The sequence below is a fragment of the Rhinatrema bivittatum genome, chromosome 2 (genome assembly GCF_901001135.1).
Source record: "Rhinatrema bivittatum chromosome 2, aRhiBiv1.1, whole genome shotgun sequence".
Lineage (NCBI taxonomy): Eukaryota > Metazoa > Chordata > Amphibia > Gymnophiona > Rhinatrematidae > Rhinatrema > Rhinatrema bivittatum.
The window spans coordinates 118,936,812-118,952,485 of record NC_042616.1 but is presented as its reverse complement, the minus strand read 5'-3'; the positions used below and the strand labels follow the sequence as shown (position 1 = coordinate 118,952,485).

At 41.8% G+C, this 15,674-nt stretch overlaps 1 protein-coding gene across 2 annotated transcripts in view; it reads left to right on the top strand.

Annotated features, from left to right (window-relative positions):
* Nucleotides 1–15,674, top strand: part of CCNY (cyclin Y) — a 487,859-nt gene that overhangs the window by 356,589 nt on the left and 115,596 nt on the right. For both annotated transcript variants that reach the window (XM_029588558.1, XM_029588559.1), the window contains 2 exons: nt 4,827–4,884; nt 5,153–5,272. In XM_029588558.1, coding sequence (XP_029444418.1) covers nt 4,827–4,884; nt 5,153–5,272 — 178 coding nt within the window. The remainder of the gene's footprint in view (nt 1–4,826; nt 4,885–5,152; nt 5,273–15,674) is intronic.

Genomic DNA, 15,674 nt, shown 5'->3' with positions numbered 1-15,674 from the left:
AGGCTGATTAAGGTACTGAAAAGGGAAATGTCTAAACATAGAAATCCGTGGGTCTGGAGTTGGAAGAAGCCATTGCTTGCTAATGAAATGTATTTATGTAACTGTTTGTATTTTTTTGTTCTGCTGTGGAAGTTACCGGAAGAAGATATGTATTTTGTCAAATTTTTATCATTTCACAAGTACCTCAGTAAATTTTTGTTTTTTGAACAGTCCCAAATTATTGTGGCTGTGAGGCTTTCTTTGTTTTTTTTTTTAACTAGAGGTGAAGAGAAGGTCTCCCCACCCTAGGGGCTCTGAAGCCAGTCTTCCTTCTTGTCGGAAGATTCTGGGGTTGTACGATCGCCCAGCACCTTCCCAATTGTCCCCCTTTGAGTCTGAAATCGAAAGGGGGTTACACAAGCAATCCCAGCTAGTCTCACAGATGGAAAGTTACCTGGAAATGGGTAACGTCCCCTGGGAAAAGACTACCTTGGAACCTGTGAACTATGCTGGGGTTGTTTGTTTAAGGTTCGCTTTATGTTGTTAACCTTACAAAAGCTTTGAAAGGCATTTCTTCATAACATGTTTTGGATTCGGTCACGCAGTTGGCCTTGTGGCACAGTAAGGTAATTTTCTTTTTCCTAAGGGCTTTGTAGGGTGTGATGCCCTTTTATTGGACCACCAGTAATGAGGTTGTAGTACATGAGCTTTCAAAACCACACAGGTTTCCTCTTTTGATGGTTTCATACGTAGGTGCCTGGAGTTACCTTCATAGTCTTTTCATTGCTAAAATTGCTAATTTTATTACTGCTGATGATATCAGAACTGTTAATTTTATGCAGAGGGAAATGTTCAAAGGCATTCCCACCGGTAACACAATGTTTTACACATGGAAATGGCTTGCTATAAAATTCCCGACGTCGCTCCCCACCCCGATTTATGTGGGTAAGCTTGCCTAGACTGAGTGGAGGTGATCCCAGGGATGGAGTTTCGAAGTTGGCGCATACGTTTTGATTTTCAAAAGCATGTGTGTAGATTCTCACTAAAAGTTCCTGCGTACAAAGAGGCAGGCATAAATAATTGTGTATGGGTGATTTTGATGGGGCAATTGAGAAAGCGAACATATGCGTGCAGGTTTGCTTTGAAAATTGGTGTAAGCTCTGTGCATGTTTGCTGAGTTCCTTATGCAGGCTGTTACAGAATTACCCCCCGTACTTTATGGTTATGTTTTTGATGTGCCCTTGTTTTTGTTTGCTTGAGCAGTATTTCTCTGGAAAGAGAGTCGATAAATCAGTAAATCAAGCAGTGCACCGTTCAGCCACGCTGAGGCAGGTGAAAGGTCAATTGAGCCCACCACCCTTTCTCTAGCAGTGACTAATCCCGGTCACCAGGAAGTACCTGGCAGATCCCAAAGAGTAGATCCAATTCTTTCAGGGACAAGCAGTAGGGATGTGCATTTTATAAATAAATGTTTTTATTTATATTCTGCTTTTCATGTCACTCTCCAGAGGGGCCTGATTTACCAAAGCTTTTCTCCCATTCTGGGTCTATGTGGAAAAATGCTTAGTAAATGAGGCCCTAGATTTGTACCTGAGGCAATGGCTTGTCCAAGGCCACAAGGAGTGTCGGTGGGATTTGAACCCTGGCTTCCCTGATTCACAGCCTGCTGCTCTAACCACTAGTCCTCAGATACAGAGGCACATTTAATGATGGGTTACAGATTACCAGGTCTGAAATTTCATGTTTGAGTTCCTTTAGAATTCTGGCTTGAATACCATCAGGTCCCAGTGATATACTGTTATTTAATTTATCAGTTTCTTTTAGCAGCTCTGCCAGATTGATACTGGTTTGATTCAGTTCCTTTACAAAGAATGGTTCAGGTATGGGTATCTCCCCAACATCGTCCTAAGAAAAGACCAAAGCAAAGAATTCATTTAGTTTTTCTGCCATGGCAGAACCCTTTTAGTCCCCAGTATTTAATGGTCAAACTGACTATGTTGCAGGTTTCTTGTTTTTAATGTACTTGAAAACGTTTTTATTATTAGATTTTGCTTCTTTGGCAAGTTTTTCTTCAAATTCTCTCTTGTCCTGCTTTATTAATATTTTACTTCTAATTTGGCAGTGCTAATATGCCGTCCTTCTCTCTTCATTCGGTCCTGTTTTCAATTTTTAAAAGATGTCTTTTTGGCTTTGATGGCCTGTTTGACAGCATCATTTAGCTGTGCTGGCAGTTGCTTGTTTTTCTTTGGATTTTTTTTTTTTTTTAATTTGTAGAATACGTTTTATCAGGCCTTCTGTGATTGTGTTTTAAACAGGCTCCATGTGTCATGCGGACTAACCCTTGTAACTACTACTTTTAGTTTCCTTCTACCTGGTTTCTTCATCTGATGATAGTCTCCCTTTTTAAAGTTATGTACTATTGCAGTGCTTCTATTTATTACTTGCCCTCCACTGATTATCTCAAATTTGATTACATTATGATTATTTTTGCCAACTGGCTCCACCACTTTTACCCCTTGTACTAGATCCTGTATTCTAGCAAGAACTAGATTCAAGGTAGGCTGCCCTCTTGTTGGTTCTAGGGTTAGTTCCTCATGACGCAGTCATTTATGTTGTCTAGGAATTCAGTCTCCTTGACATGCCCTCATGAGATAGTCATCTTATCAATATTAGGATAATGAAACGCTTCCATTATTATGTTTCAACGTTTAGTAGCCTGTCATCTCTTTTAGCATGTCAGATTCCATTTCATCATCCTTGAGAGGTGACAGTAGTAAATCCCTATGGCTATACTCCTACCCGTCACACACAAAATTTATATCCATAGAGTTTCCAAAGTGCAGTTAGTTTCTTGTAGAATCTGTATCCTGCCTGACTGTGAAATTCATAACATATTGTATAATTCCATGTCACCGCCACTTATATTTGCTCTGTAATTTTAATATAGAGCTCCATATTAAAAGGCATTTAGCTGGCTAACTCAGAGTGGTCAAGGCTTTTCTCAGTGCTTTTTATTTACAGTGCTTTAATTCTCAGCATTCACCACAGTATTCTCAAACACAGAACATTAAGTTATCCCATTCTCAAGGGCTGTTCCCCTTCCTACTCACAGTTTAGGACAACGGTGTTTAAGGAACTGCCTTCTCCTGGAGTTTCCTGGGCTTCTCTCTACTCTCCTCTGAGCCTGCATTATAAATCTGCTCAGGGAGCCACCCAGTACCCATAATGCTGTGTCTTAAAGTGGACGGGAACCAGATGGCTGGAACCGGTCCTTTATTACTATTCTGGGGCTTTCTCAGGCATGCTCCTTCACAGGCCCCTAATCGGAATGCCCCCTCGATGCAAGAGGGTATCTCATCACCTGGAGTCAGGGAAAAGCCTTTGGGTAAGATGAGCAGGGTGGTTGTCCAAGGCGCCATGCAATATGGGGTGCTAGCGACCTCGGTTCACCACCAATACTGTTCTCTGCAATGCTTGCAGGCACGGTTGAGTAGAGTTCCTTAAGTGTTTGTACATGCTGCATCTCAGGCCATGCAGACCCAAACCCATAACAGGCACCGGTGGAAGAGCAGAAGGAGAAGCAGAAGGCCTTTCACACCACTGCTTCTGTTTCTTCCCATTAGTGCTGGCCCTGCATGCATATTCAGTCCTTGTGGACTGGCATTTCTTGGATGCTAATCTTGTGCATTGCAAAATCAGTGTACAGAAAGTGCCTGCCCACAAGTTTTGAGCATGCCCACAAGGCCAGCACAAACTGGGAGAATTGATGACAGCAACTTTTCCTTTAAAAAGGTATTTTGCCTGGGAAGAAGGCGGGAGGAACAGGCTTATATGGTGTTAACAGCAGGGTGGGGTAGGGGGAGACAGGAAGGAGATGCTAGGAGAAATGAAGGAAAAGGCTGGAAGCAGATGCTAGGGATGGGGGTGGGGGTTAAGAGAAGGGGAGAGGATGCAGGGGGACAGGGCAAATGGTAGAGGAGGAGTTAAGAGACAAAAGAGAGAATGGGTTAAGAGGCAGTGGGGAGAGGATGCTGGGAAGAATGATAAGAGGTAGGGTGAGAATGTGGAGAGAGGGGGTTAAGGAGGTGGAGGGAGGAGGGTTCTTTCCTCAATTGCTAAACCACGCCAAGGAATGGGGTGTTGGGGATCAGTTGACGGGGTCCCCCTAGGGCTGGCCCGTCCTTGAAGGCAGTGTCCCAGCTGCAGGAACACTTCTGCCGCTGAACGTTGTGGTGGTCTTGCTTCCTCCAAAGCAGCACAGAGGCTCCCAGAATGGACGTGGGACCACTCTCCTATGCCTTGAAGGCCTTTTCTCTATACCTTCTTGGTGTCCTTGCTCCTCCAAAACAGCAAATAAAGGAATGGATTGATTTAGTTTCTTCACCAATTGGTTAAAACTAAGTAGAGAGAAGTGATGGAGGTCTGAGCAATACCGACATGAGAGTAATACTTTAGCTGTAATTTACAGAAAGGAATGCTCTAGTCTTTAAGGTGCTGGAGTATTTTTCCTGCCTTATCATAATGAAGTACTCCGTCTGCATTTCATTAAGGTCCTGCAAATAACTTTGATTTTTAGGATCTATATCATGCACATTCATGGGATATAATTGCATGTGTTTGGTCTGACAGACAGGTCAATTTTGCATCTTACGGTTACTGTGAAAACCAGAATTGCTTGTGAGCTGTCAGGACTAGCATTGTGCACCTCTCTTCCCCACTGCTAAGGTGCATGTACGTTGCGTGGTGCAGACACTCATAAAGCCTGTTGCTTGGCTGGGACTAGAACGGAAGCTTTTCCTTTCCCGGTGAGGACATTAAAACCTGTCTCCTTTTGTTTTGTTTTCCAGGGACATAGATGGAAGGATGCTGTTAGATATTTTTGATGAAAAACTACACCCGCTTTCGGTAAACTCCTCTGTTTTCTTTTCTTTTCTTTTTCATATGACTGAGACTGTTGCCTTGTCTTATTTGTATTAACTCAGCAGATTGACTCTAGAATTTCACCTGGAATGTTCCAGATCCCCCCTACTCTTCCGCCAGGAGGGATGAGTCTATAAGTTGGAAGTTTACAGATTGAGCATAACAGATATTTGTGTGAGCATTTCCACTGCTTTTTTTTCTGCTCCTCTGTGTGCTAACTTGGTGATCTGTTAAAAATATATTTCTTCCCCAGAAATCCGAGGTGCCTCTAGACTATGAGAAGCATGACCCGGAACAGAAACAGATTTACCGGTTTGTGCGGACGCTGTTCAGTGCTGCTCAACTGACTGCTGAATGCGCCATTGTTACCCTGGTGAGTGCCTGCGAGGCTGTGCCAGCCTTCTAGTGGAACTACCCGGTACCCTTTAGAAGCCTTTTTATCTTCCTCTGCTTTTTTTTTTTTTGGCTAGTAGATTTCAATAGTCATGAATGGTGCCAGAGTGACAGCATAGAAAACAAAAGTGCCCTGTTTATTGAAAGAATGGTTTAGAGCGTGGTGTTGCAGATATATCCCCCATGCTTTGTTGCTGTGCTGGAGGAGATGAGAGAGTGGTTCGTAAACACAGATTATGTCCGTTGCATGCTTAGCTGTAATTTATTTTTTAAAGAACGTGGAAATGTTAAATACAGAGAGGCTCGTTACAGTCTTTATTGAGTTTCTCTCAATTCATTTGAAACCTATTTTGAATATATTCCAGAATGAAGACAATTAGACTAGCAATTCGAAGCTATTATGTTTTTGGTAGTTCTACATACTCTGACCAGCTCCTGTGAGAACTGCTCAAATCAAGTGTCCCAATTTTCCGTACCATCAGGTTTAATGTGTTGAAGTGCGGTTCCAACAGGAGGCTTTTTGGGAGTTGTCAGTAATTCGTGGTTTTGTCAGCGAATGACTGATCAAGATGGGCACTTTTTTTTTTTTTTTTTTTTTTTTTAAGAAATCCAAACCACTTTGGTTCGTTGTGGGGTTAGAACGCTAGTGATCTAAAAAGGATACAGTTAATCAAGACTAAAGAAAAGAGACCAACAAATCACATTAGGATAATGGGAGAGAAGGTCAGTAGATTTACATTTGTTCTCGAAAGGTATCAACATTTTTTGCCGGCTGAGGACACTTTTTGGTCTAAACTCACTTTATAAAATTAAAAGGAACTCATTTGCATGAATAAGACATTGCTGTCGCTGAGTGCATAACGTTGTGAACATTGGCTGCTCTGTGCAGTACATTCAGCTCTTTAATCTCTAACCACCAGCTTAGCCTTGTGTAGCTGTACTTGCTTACCGGTCTGCCCCCTTGCAGTCTTATGGAAGCAGAAAAGAGAGAGAAAGATTGAAGAAGGGAAGGAGAGCAAGAGAGAGAGATGTAGCTTATTTGCAGTATCAATATATGTCTCAGTCTTTAATCATTACGGGATGAATGTGCAATAATTTCAGTCAGTGCAAGTTTTCTGGTGTATTCAATCTCTAATGCCCAGAGATCTTGTCTTGAGTTAAAGGGAGCTACTCTTTGAGGACTAAGACATAGTAATGTAGCTCAGTGTCTCTTTCCGTTTCTGTTTCTCTCTTTCATGTTTACAATCGCCGTCATTTGGTGATGCTCGTCAAGTGATGCCTGGATCGCAAAAGGTGGATTAGTACATATCTAATGAGTGACTGGAGGCTGCTGGTAATGGCCTAGTAATACAGTAGATGATGGCAGAAAAAGCTAACTGACCCAATCCATCCTTCCCAGTTATTCTTGTTCACATTACAAAGGATATAACCCAGTTGTCAGCCGTAGAACATGACTTCCTGTAAGAGATCACTTTTGATTAAAGATAATGTTTATTTTCCCCCCTTTCTACTTCATTTTCTTGGGTTGATGAGCATACAAGATCCCCTATGTATTCCACACCCAGCATTCCTCCCTTCACATGTCTAACTAAAAAACTTTAAAATAATATAAATAGCTTCCAATACTTGTGTAGCTGTTATCTGAACATCAGAACTCCTAGATCCCCATGGCCTTTCCAGACAGACCCGAAGATGTGAGCACGTGCATCTCCACATAGGCCTTCTAGTTGTTACTGTCCTTGTAGTCTGCCGGACAGATCCAGCTGCTGTTTAATTCTGTCATTGCAGCCTACTAGACAGACCTGACTGCCGGACAGACCTGGCCTGCATTTTGAAGTACATGTTCCTTAAGGAGGGAAGCCAAATTACAGAACAGTGAATATTTAAAAAGGAAGATTCTCTACCCAGATATAGTACATTAATGACACAAATTTCATCCTGTTTCCCATTGCCCCCACTTTACTTTACTTCATTCCAGGCTTGACCTAACCTTGCCCCCCAGAATGATGATCTTTTGCCTAGAATTTAGTTTTTAAGACCTGGTTTCCTGTTTTAAATAATTGCTTAGATAGTACAATTTGACATAAATATTTATTTTATTGAATCTGAGTGCATCTGCAAGATACCAGATTGATAGCAGTAGATTTTGAAATCTTCCCTTTATCCAGAGATCAGGCATTCTGTCTACCAACATTGCAAGCTTCTGCACACTGCCGTGAGAAAATATTCCTTAACTTTGTCCTGAGGGGATCATTGCTGATGGTGATAGGGTTTCCATACTTAATCCATTCTCCATCAGTTCTTCACCTCCTTGCTGAGTCTGTCAGCAAAATTGTTAGTATGGGCTGTGATTTTCTTTTATTATATTTTAAAGCTATGACTGTTGATAACTTGGTAGAGGCCACCAGCTCATTATATGCAGGCCACAGAACGGTTTTTAGTTGCTGATGACTATTGGTCACTTTGACTCCAGTTTGATATCAACTGTTGATCTAGACATGGAAGGCTCCTTGTCTTTGGGTTAGTCCTGTGAATAACCAGTGACCATGTTTTATATAGAAATGTAGATTGTGACAACAGATAGAGACAGTATAGTCCATCTGTTCTGCCCAATTTTCCTTCTTTCTGTCATGCTACAGTGTACACCTAACATCCAGCTGTACATTCACTTTCTTGCAAATGAGGATCTTCTGCACTTACTCTTTTCGTGAATTCTGGTACCATCTTTGCTTCCACCACCTCTCTAGCTGAATGTTCATTTCTGTAAATAAAAATAGTAAAGCACAAAGCATCATGAGGAGAATTGACTGTGACAGAATTAATGAGCAGAATATACTCTTGCTTTTTAAGAGGTAAAAGTTGAGTCCAGTTGGATAGCCAAGGGTAGGCCTGCAAGGGTCATCACCTATTCACTTTGCAATCAGGCCCACCCAATTCTGCCATCTTGCCAAGCTGAATTGCACAAGACTAATAGGAAACAAGCAGTGTCAGTACTGAGGCTGCATGGAGCCAATGAAATGGTAGCAACATCAGCATGGGGCAGGCCTGAATTTAAGAATAGGCAACAAAGGCAGTTTCCTAAATTTTGAAGACACCAAATATCCGAGCCAAAGAGGAGCCTGTTCCAGTCATATAATTCCAAAGGGCACTGCTATGGGACTCTGGAATCAGGTGGGAGTAGAGGGACTTGACTCACTGTCTGATCTCCAGGGTTCTTACCCCCCACTCTCCAATCCTGCCTATGGGTGTCCCGATCCTAAATCCAGCCCGAGTGTGGGGTCGAAAGCAAGGAGACAGGAGACAGTCTAAGCATAAGCATTGCAGTGCAAAGGCAAAGACCTTGTGTGTGCTGACACCACGTAAGCCCAATCCAAAGAGATAGAGAAGAGTTGGCAGGAACAGGATTAGCGTCGGCTTGGTGAGCAGAAGGATGGAGAAGAGGCAGTGTGAGGCTGCTCACTTCAGCAGTGTTGGTTATAGCAAGGGGGCTGCAGCCCATGGGAGCTTAGGAAGAGGACGAAACAGTCCTTACCCAAAAAAGACTCGACTGGACAGATAGATGAACACATACAGCTGCCACTGATCAGTAAGAGAGGATGCTGGAAGAAGAGAGAGGTTTGAATCAGAGACTAGACTGCCAGGGATAGGTCAGTTCTAGCCTGGAGGGTTGAGAGAGACAGACTATTGAGAAAGGTGAAGTATGAGAAAGAGATTGCTGGGGAAGATGGGGAAGAAGAGGTTGAGGTATGAGAGAGTGTATGTGCAGGGGGGAGGTTAAGAGACTACTGGGTATGAGGAGAGAGGATACTGAGCTAAGAGAGAGACTGCTAGGAATGGAGGGAGAGGTTTGAGATTGTTGGGAGGGTATTGAGAGGCTGCTGGGTATGTGAGAAAGGGATTGAGGAGAAAGACACTACTGGGGATGTGAGAGAGGGGGATTGACATGAGAGAGACACTACTGGGGGACAGGGCGGGGCATGGGATGAAATATTATCCGTTATGTCCCACCCTGACCCCAACAGTCTCTCTCAATGCTCCTCATCCCCCATCTGTCTCTCTGAATGCCTAATTATAATTGGGAGAGTCTCAACCCTGTCCCCTGCTAGGGACAGGGTTGAGACTTGAGAGAGATTGGCATGCCAATCTAATTTCCTAAATCTGAATCTCTGTCAAATCTCAACCCCTGTCCCCGGTTGTCTCTCTCAGTGCTCCGCACTCGCCTTCATCTTGGGGAAGGAAGGGCATTGTGAAAAAGATTTCTGGGGATGGGGGTTGAGATTTTCAGAGGGTCTCAGATTCAGGAAACCTGATTGGCATGACAGTTTGTGCATGTGCTTCCAAAGTAATGCATGAAATGGTGAAAAGGAAAAAGAAAAAAAATGACACAATAGTGATAACAGTAGGATAAAATTACAGGATATAGAAATACAGTAACCACGAAAATACCCAGTTTCTGGTGCTGATCTGCATTGTCTCTGGTCAGAATGCATCAGAAGCCTGGTGGCAGGAGATAACGTTTTGTTGCTATAATTACTGTTTCCCCTGTTTCCGTAGAAGATGGATGGGCTTTTGGATTAAACATGGAATTAAAGGTCTCCTTCAGTTGAGAAAGGTGGTAAGTCTAATACATGTTGCAATATTGGCAACATGTATTAGATTCATGAGTAGGGCTGTTTCAGTGTGAGTTCTGGGAGTTAGTGCTGTTTTGATGTGGTGAGAGTTTGCCTCCTGGCTCCTGAATGGATTTTGTGTTACTTCATCAGAATAGCTCCTATTAGTAGAGGGAGTTAATGTTGCTGTTACTGAGGTGACACAAAATTTGAATATTCTTTTTTTGCATGGCCCAGTAGTAAGGAGAAGCGCTCTGATTTTGCTCTGTATCAGTCATTAGGTGTGTTTCGGTGATCGAGGCCCTGACTTATAAGCGTAAAACTGTTAAGATTGAAAATGGGGCTCTATGCAGGTTAGCCCTCGACTACGCCCATAGCCTCTGGTGCCACTGCTGTTCTGCTTTTTCGAAAGTAAAGATCCTCAGCATTTATCTTCTTTGGTGCGTCATATCTTGACTTGTGTGTCCAGTATCCACCCATGTTAACTTTGGGCCCTGCCAAATGATCAGTTCTGGCTCCGCCGCTGGCTGCGTCAAAAGAACTGTAGCATGTAGAATTCGGCAGAGGGAGTGAAAAGATTTTACAGCACTGTTTTGTTCCAAGGGGCCTCCGAGGGACATGTTCATTCTCTGAGCCGTCCTCAGGACACCCATCACTGCATTTTTAAAACAAGTTGTACCAGATCTTGTAAAGCAAAAAGCTGTTCCATATTTCATGCCAAGTGTAGATCAGAATTCTAAATATTTCCATTGTAGGTGCATTTGGGAAAATGTTTTACATGTGATTATCATTATATGCTTAGATGGCAGCATTTATCATCTTTTTTATGTATTCTTCTGTGGAAAGGGTTAGTAAAAACAGATTACAAGCAGGCATTTATTCCCGATAAGGGAAAAACATTTAAGGCTTAAAGTTAATGGTTCGTATCTCCTCTTACATTACTCTCTGGCTTTAAGCTGGTACAATAGTTACTTGCAGTTTGTTTTTATATGAAAAACAGCCACTAGGAGGCCATCACGTTTTTCATGTTGAGCTGTGTTTGAAATCTCATAGGTGAAATACTTGATATTTTGTAATTCTTTCCCAGTCACGTTTCTTACAAAGTTATCTCGGTGGGAATGTCTCCAAATGGATTTTTTAGTGAATACCATGACAGACTGAAACCAGGATATGCTGGCTATATAATCTCAAATCTCTCACATTTATTGCTAGTGCTTTTCTTAACATTGTGCTAAACAGCTTCTTTCTGGAGGTCATAGGTTGTAATATATATATAGATAACATATGTAGGAGAATTTGGAAGTCCTTTTTAATCTGGTTGGGGGTACCCATAAAACTGGGGCTCTTTCTGTATCTTTCAGGTACATTTCCTGGTTTCAGATTGTGTTAATTAGTACTTTATTTCTCCGTATGTAGTACAGGATAGTTAGCAATACCCTTCTTAGGTTTTTCTCCTTTGCCTCTGTCTGGTTTTATAACGCTAAGCATTTTGTTAGTTGACGTGATCACCCGGGACATTTCCATAACTTCTTAATTCAGTCCTTTCAGGGTCGTGGTCGCAGTGTTTCTCTGGCACTGTGATGTTATGGTGTGTACACGGTTTACATTGAACGAGCTGTACCTTTCTGCATACAGGCCTTCTGATGTCAGCACGTTGCAGCTATCCCCAACATGGGACGCCACCTCTGGTTCTGTACTACTCAATCTACACTTTGTCTTTTTCTTTTTTTTGGAGTTTTTCTGTGCTGGCCTTAAACCATCTTGTGCGTAGTCTACTATCCTTTAGGTTTAAAGTCACTGCTCTGTAGCATTCCTGTGTCAGGTTTTGGTCTACATGTGACTATTGAAGGAATTCTTTGTATTTTTCACTATTCTTGCTTTTCCTTGTTTGCTGGTCCAGCTCTTTAAAGAACAAATAGAATGATAGGAATGATCGGAAAAGGAATGAAGAATAAAACAGAAAATATCATATCGCCTCTGTGTCAGTCCATGGTGTTGACCACACCTTGGGTTGTGTTGGTCACCCCAACTCAAAAAAAAAATAAAGAGGAATTAGAAAAGGGGGTAAAACAAGCCAGACACTTAACACGGTGACTGCTATGCTCAACCATCTGGGGAATATAATCACTGATCTCCCTCCCAGCTCCCAGTCTCCTGCTGTCTCGATTTCCTCTCTCTTCCGGTGCTGCTATGGTCTCCCTCTTTCTCTCCATATCTGCTTTTCAGTGTGTGGCTCCCGATCAGGAGTGGTGCAAGGTATTAGGCATCCTCGGTGAAACTTACAGCCTTGAGCCCCTCTATCCCTCCCCCCACATGGCTCTCCACACAATTAAAAATGGATGCATTTATAACAGATTTTACCTGAAAAGACATTCAAAATAAACTCTTTTGAGGTAAAAATATCACTTAAAATAACATGTACTGTATATTGTATTTGCATACACAGCTAACCAGAAACCCAACAAAAAAAAAAGTAAAACACTTGGAACCTATATGGTATTAAGCCTATTGTAACATGTTGGGTGTAGGCTTGGCCCTAAGAAAGCCATGAGTAAACAGTTTCAATTACAATATAATAAACTTCCCATAGCAAAACAGCATTAACTGCTAGCACTCAAATTCTAATCCTACCTATGCAAAGGCAACATTGCACATATGACAGCAGTCCTTAAAACACCAATATATCTGCTATCAGGAAAGCAGAACAAACCAAGATGCTATAGATCTCTACACAGAAACTGTATGCTAGCAGAACACAGACAGACCCTAATCATATATAGAATAAAGAGACCATAAAGCATAAATAGAAACATGCAGACAAAAACTGAACTGGAAACCAAAAGCCAAACCCTGTTTGCAGAATAAACAGAGAAGAAGAAACCCATCACCATGTCTCATAAAACATCAAACAATCAAGAAATATAAAATCAAGAAATATAAAACATCAATCATAATTATAAAACCATATAAATTAAAAGAATAAATAATTCAAAACAGCTGACAAATAGAATAACATCCAATAATTCAAAACTCATATAACATTTTGTTAAAAATTAACGAAACACCAGTAAAATATTTCAAACCAGCAGACAGATCAAATGCCACCCAATAATTAAAACCAATAAGTCTTTTAACAATCCCCCCATTCTCCATATCTGGTAGCTTTTAATTTCCACTAATCCTGAGATTGTCGAAAATTAATGGGGGGAGGAAAGAGCACACAAACCTTCTTCGCTGTCATATGAACACATGATCACACACACATACCCACATACCCATGCTTGCTCTCAGAAACGCACGCTCGCACACACTTTCTCACCCCCACCCACCATTGCATTCACACTCTCTCTCTCTCACCCCCACCCACCATTGCAGTCATTCTCTCTCTGGTTCACATATACCTACTCATGCACTCTCTCTCACATACACAAACTCAGTCAGAAAATGCCATCTGCCTCCCATGTTACAGAGAGCAACTCACAGAGGGTCCAAGAAAGTCCAGATAAAACCCTAGACACAAGGCCTGAAAAGTTTTACTCTTCAGCTTTGTTTCACTCATTGGGATGGACTACCCTTGGCATCTCGATGGGTTTAGTGTGCGGGCTGGGATCAGCCTTCCCTGCTCTCACTACTCTTTCTAATGGGCTTTTTGTTTTGATTTCCCACCACTGAGAAGGGATCATGGGAGTGAGGAGGAGTATTCACCACCTTGGGAGAGCATAGCCCTGGCCCTTGTGAATGATTAATCAATAATAAAACCATCTCCTGAAAGCTGCTTGAACATTGAAATGCAAGCAAATAGTAGACTAAGCTATTTTTACAAAATGTAATTAGTATGGTTTTACTATTATGATGTTTTATATTCCTTGATTTTGTTGTTTGATGCTTTATAAAGAATAGACAGATTTCTGTTTTTCTATTGTTGCACTGGATTACATCTGGCTTGTTGTGCTTTCTAGTTCAGTTTTTTGTTTGCACATTTTTATTTACAGTTATGGTCTCTTTATTCTGAATTTGATGAGTATCTGTCTGTGTTCTGCATGTGTGAGGGGTGGCCTACTGGCATCTTGCAAGTTGCATACACTGTCTATGAAATTTGAGTCTCCTGGAGAGTAGGGGTGCTGAGAAGGGGTGGTAATGAGAAAAGAAGGGGGGCTGCTGTAGGCTGTGGAAGGGCTGACAGCAAGCAAGAACTTTACAAAATAATACAGCATTGCTAGGGCAGTGGGGCACTCACTGAGCAGTCTATTTTAAAAGGAGCACATGGTTCCCGATGCGCACACATGGACGCACCAATTTTATAATGTGTGTGCCGACGCGCGCATGTTCTAAAATCTGGCGTATGTCTGGGCAGCCAAGACTCGCATGCGCGGGAGGGGCGAATTTTACAAAGCAACGCATGGCGACACAGTTAGACCTCCCCAGGTTCCCTCCCAGCCTGCTCCAATTAAGGTATGTGTAAGAGTGCCAGTGTGCTGACACTGACATAAGCACCGATGTGAGCATGGCTTCCAGTCAGTCTTTCGGCTTGGTTCTCAGATCTAGAACAGATATGTCTCTTTGGAGCCAATTTTACCCTTAGAGTATTGGCGGCAGGTCAGAAAAAAACCCCAGATAATTAAAATGTATTTGCATGGCTTGGAAAATGCTAGTCTCTGTAGGCTTTATTAATCTTTGGAAAAAGTACCATAGCATTCTTCTGTAGCCTGAATCTCTTTCCTCTTTGAGATGGTGTTTAAGTGCTGAATTTCTCTGTAATACATGTTTATGCTTTTTAGATAACTGTATTAAATTCAGGACTTTTTTGGGTTGAAAATAAGGTATTGACCTGAAACCAGCCTCCTAGAGATAACATAGCTCTTATGGGAAAGTTAGTTTCGAATTATAACATTTCAAACTTAAGACATGGTTTTCAGGAACTAGTTGTGTTTGAAGTCTGAAGATTGCCTGCTCTAGGACCAGAATCCTGGGCTTCAGGAAGGCTGGCTTCAATATAATAAGTGATTTTGTGGAGGAATCCTTACTAGGAGTCAAATAAGATGAAATCAGGAGTCAGAGATCTAAAGGATATAGAGGAGCTTTGGGTAATAATAAAAGAAAGTATTGTGAGAGCAATGCATTTCTGTGTAAAGCAAGTCGGAAAGAGAATTAAAAAGAGACCAATGTGGTTTTCTAAGGAGGTAGCAAAGCAAAAAGACTAATGTTACAGTAAGTACAAAGCACAGGAGGATGAGGACAGACAGAATTATCAGGAAAAACAAAGGGAAGACAGTAAGGAAAATGGAAATGGGAAAGCTCAAACCTAAGGAGAGAATTACCCAATCTATTAGAAGAAGAGATGAAACCTCCTTTGGATATATAAGAAAGAGATGAAAAACTAAAGAATAGTAAAGGTAAAAAGAGGGGAAGAGGGGGATGAGCAGAAATGGTCCCCCTTCACAAAGGTGGGAACGAGGAGGAGATAAGTAACTATAAACCCCTGTCTTATATCTGTATGAGGAAAAGCTATGGAAACACGACTGAAGAAAAAGTGCAATAGATTGCAGGACCCTAGGAAAAATCGCTTTGTAACGGGGAGGAGATGTCAAATAAACTTGATTGAGCTCTTCAAGGTGAGAAAAGAGGTAGATCACAAAGGAGCAGTAGCTGGACTTCAATAAGGTTTCCACACAGAAGACTCTCTAACAAATTAGCCTGTTTAGGAATAAGGCAGAAAGTTGTTAATTGAGAGAGAAATTGAGTAAGCAACATAACTGAGAGAGTGTTAGTCAG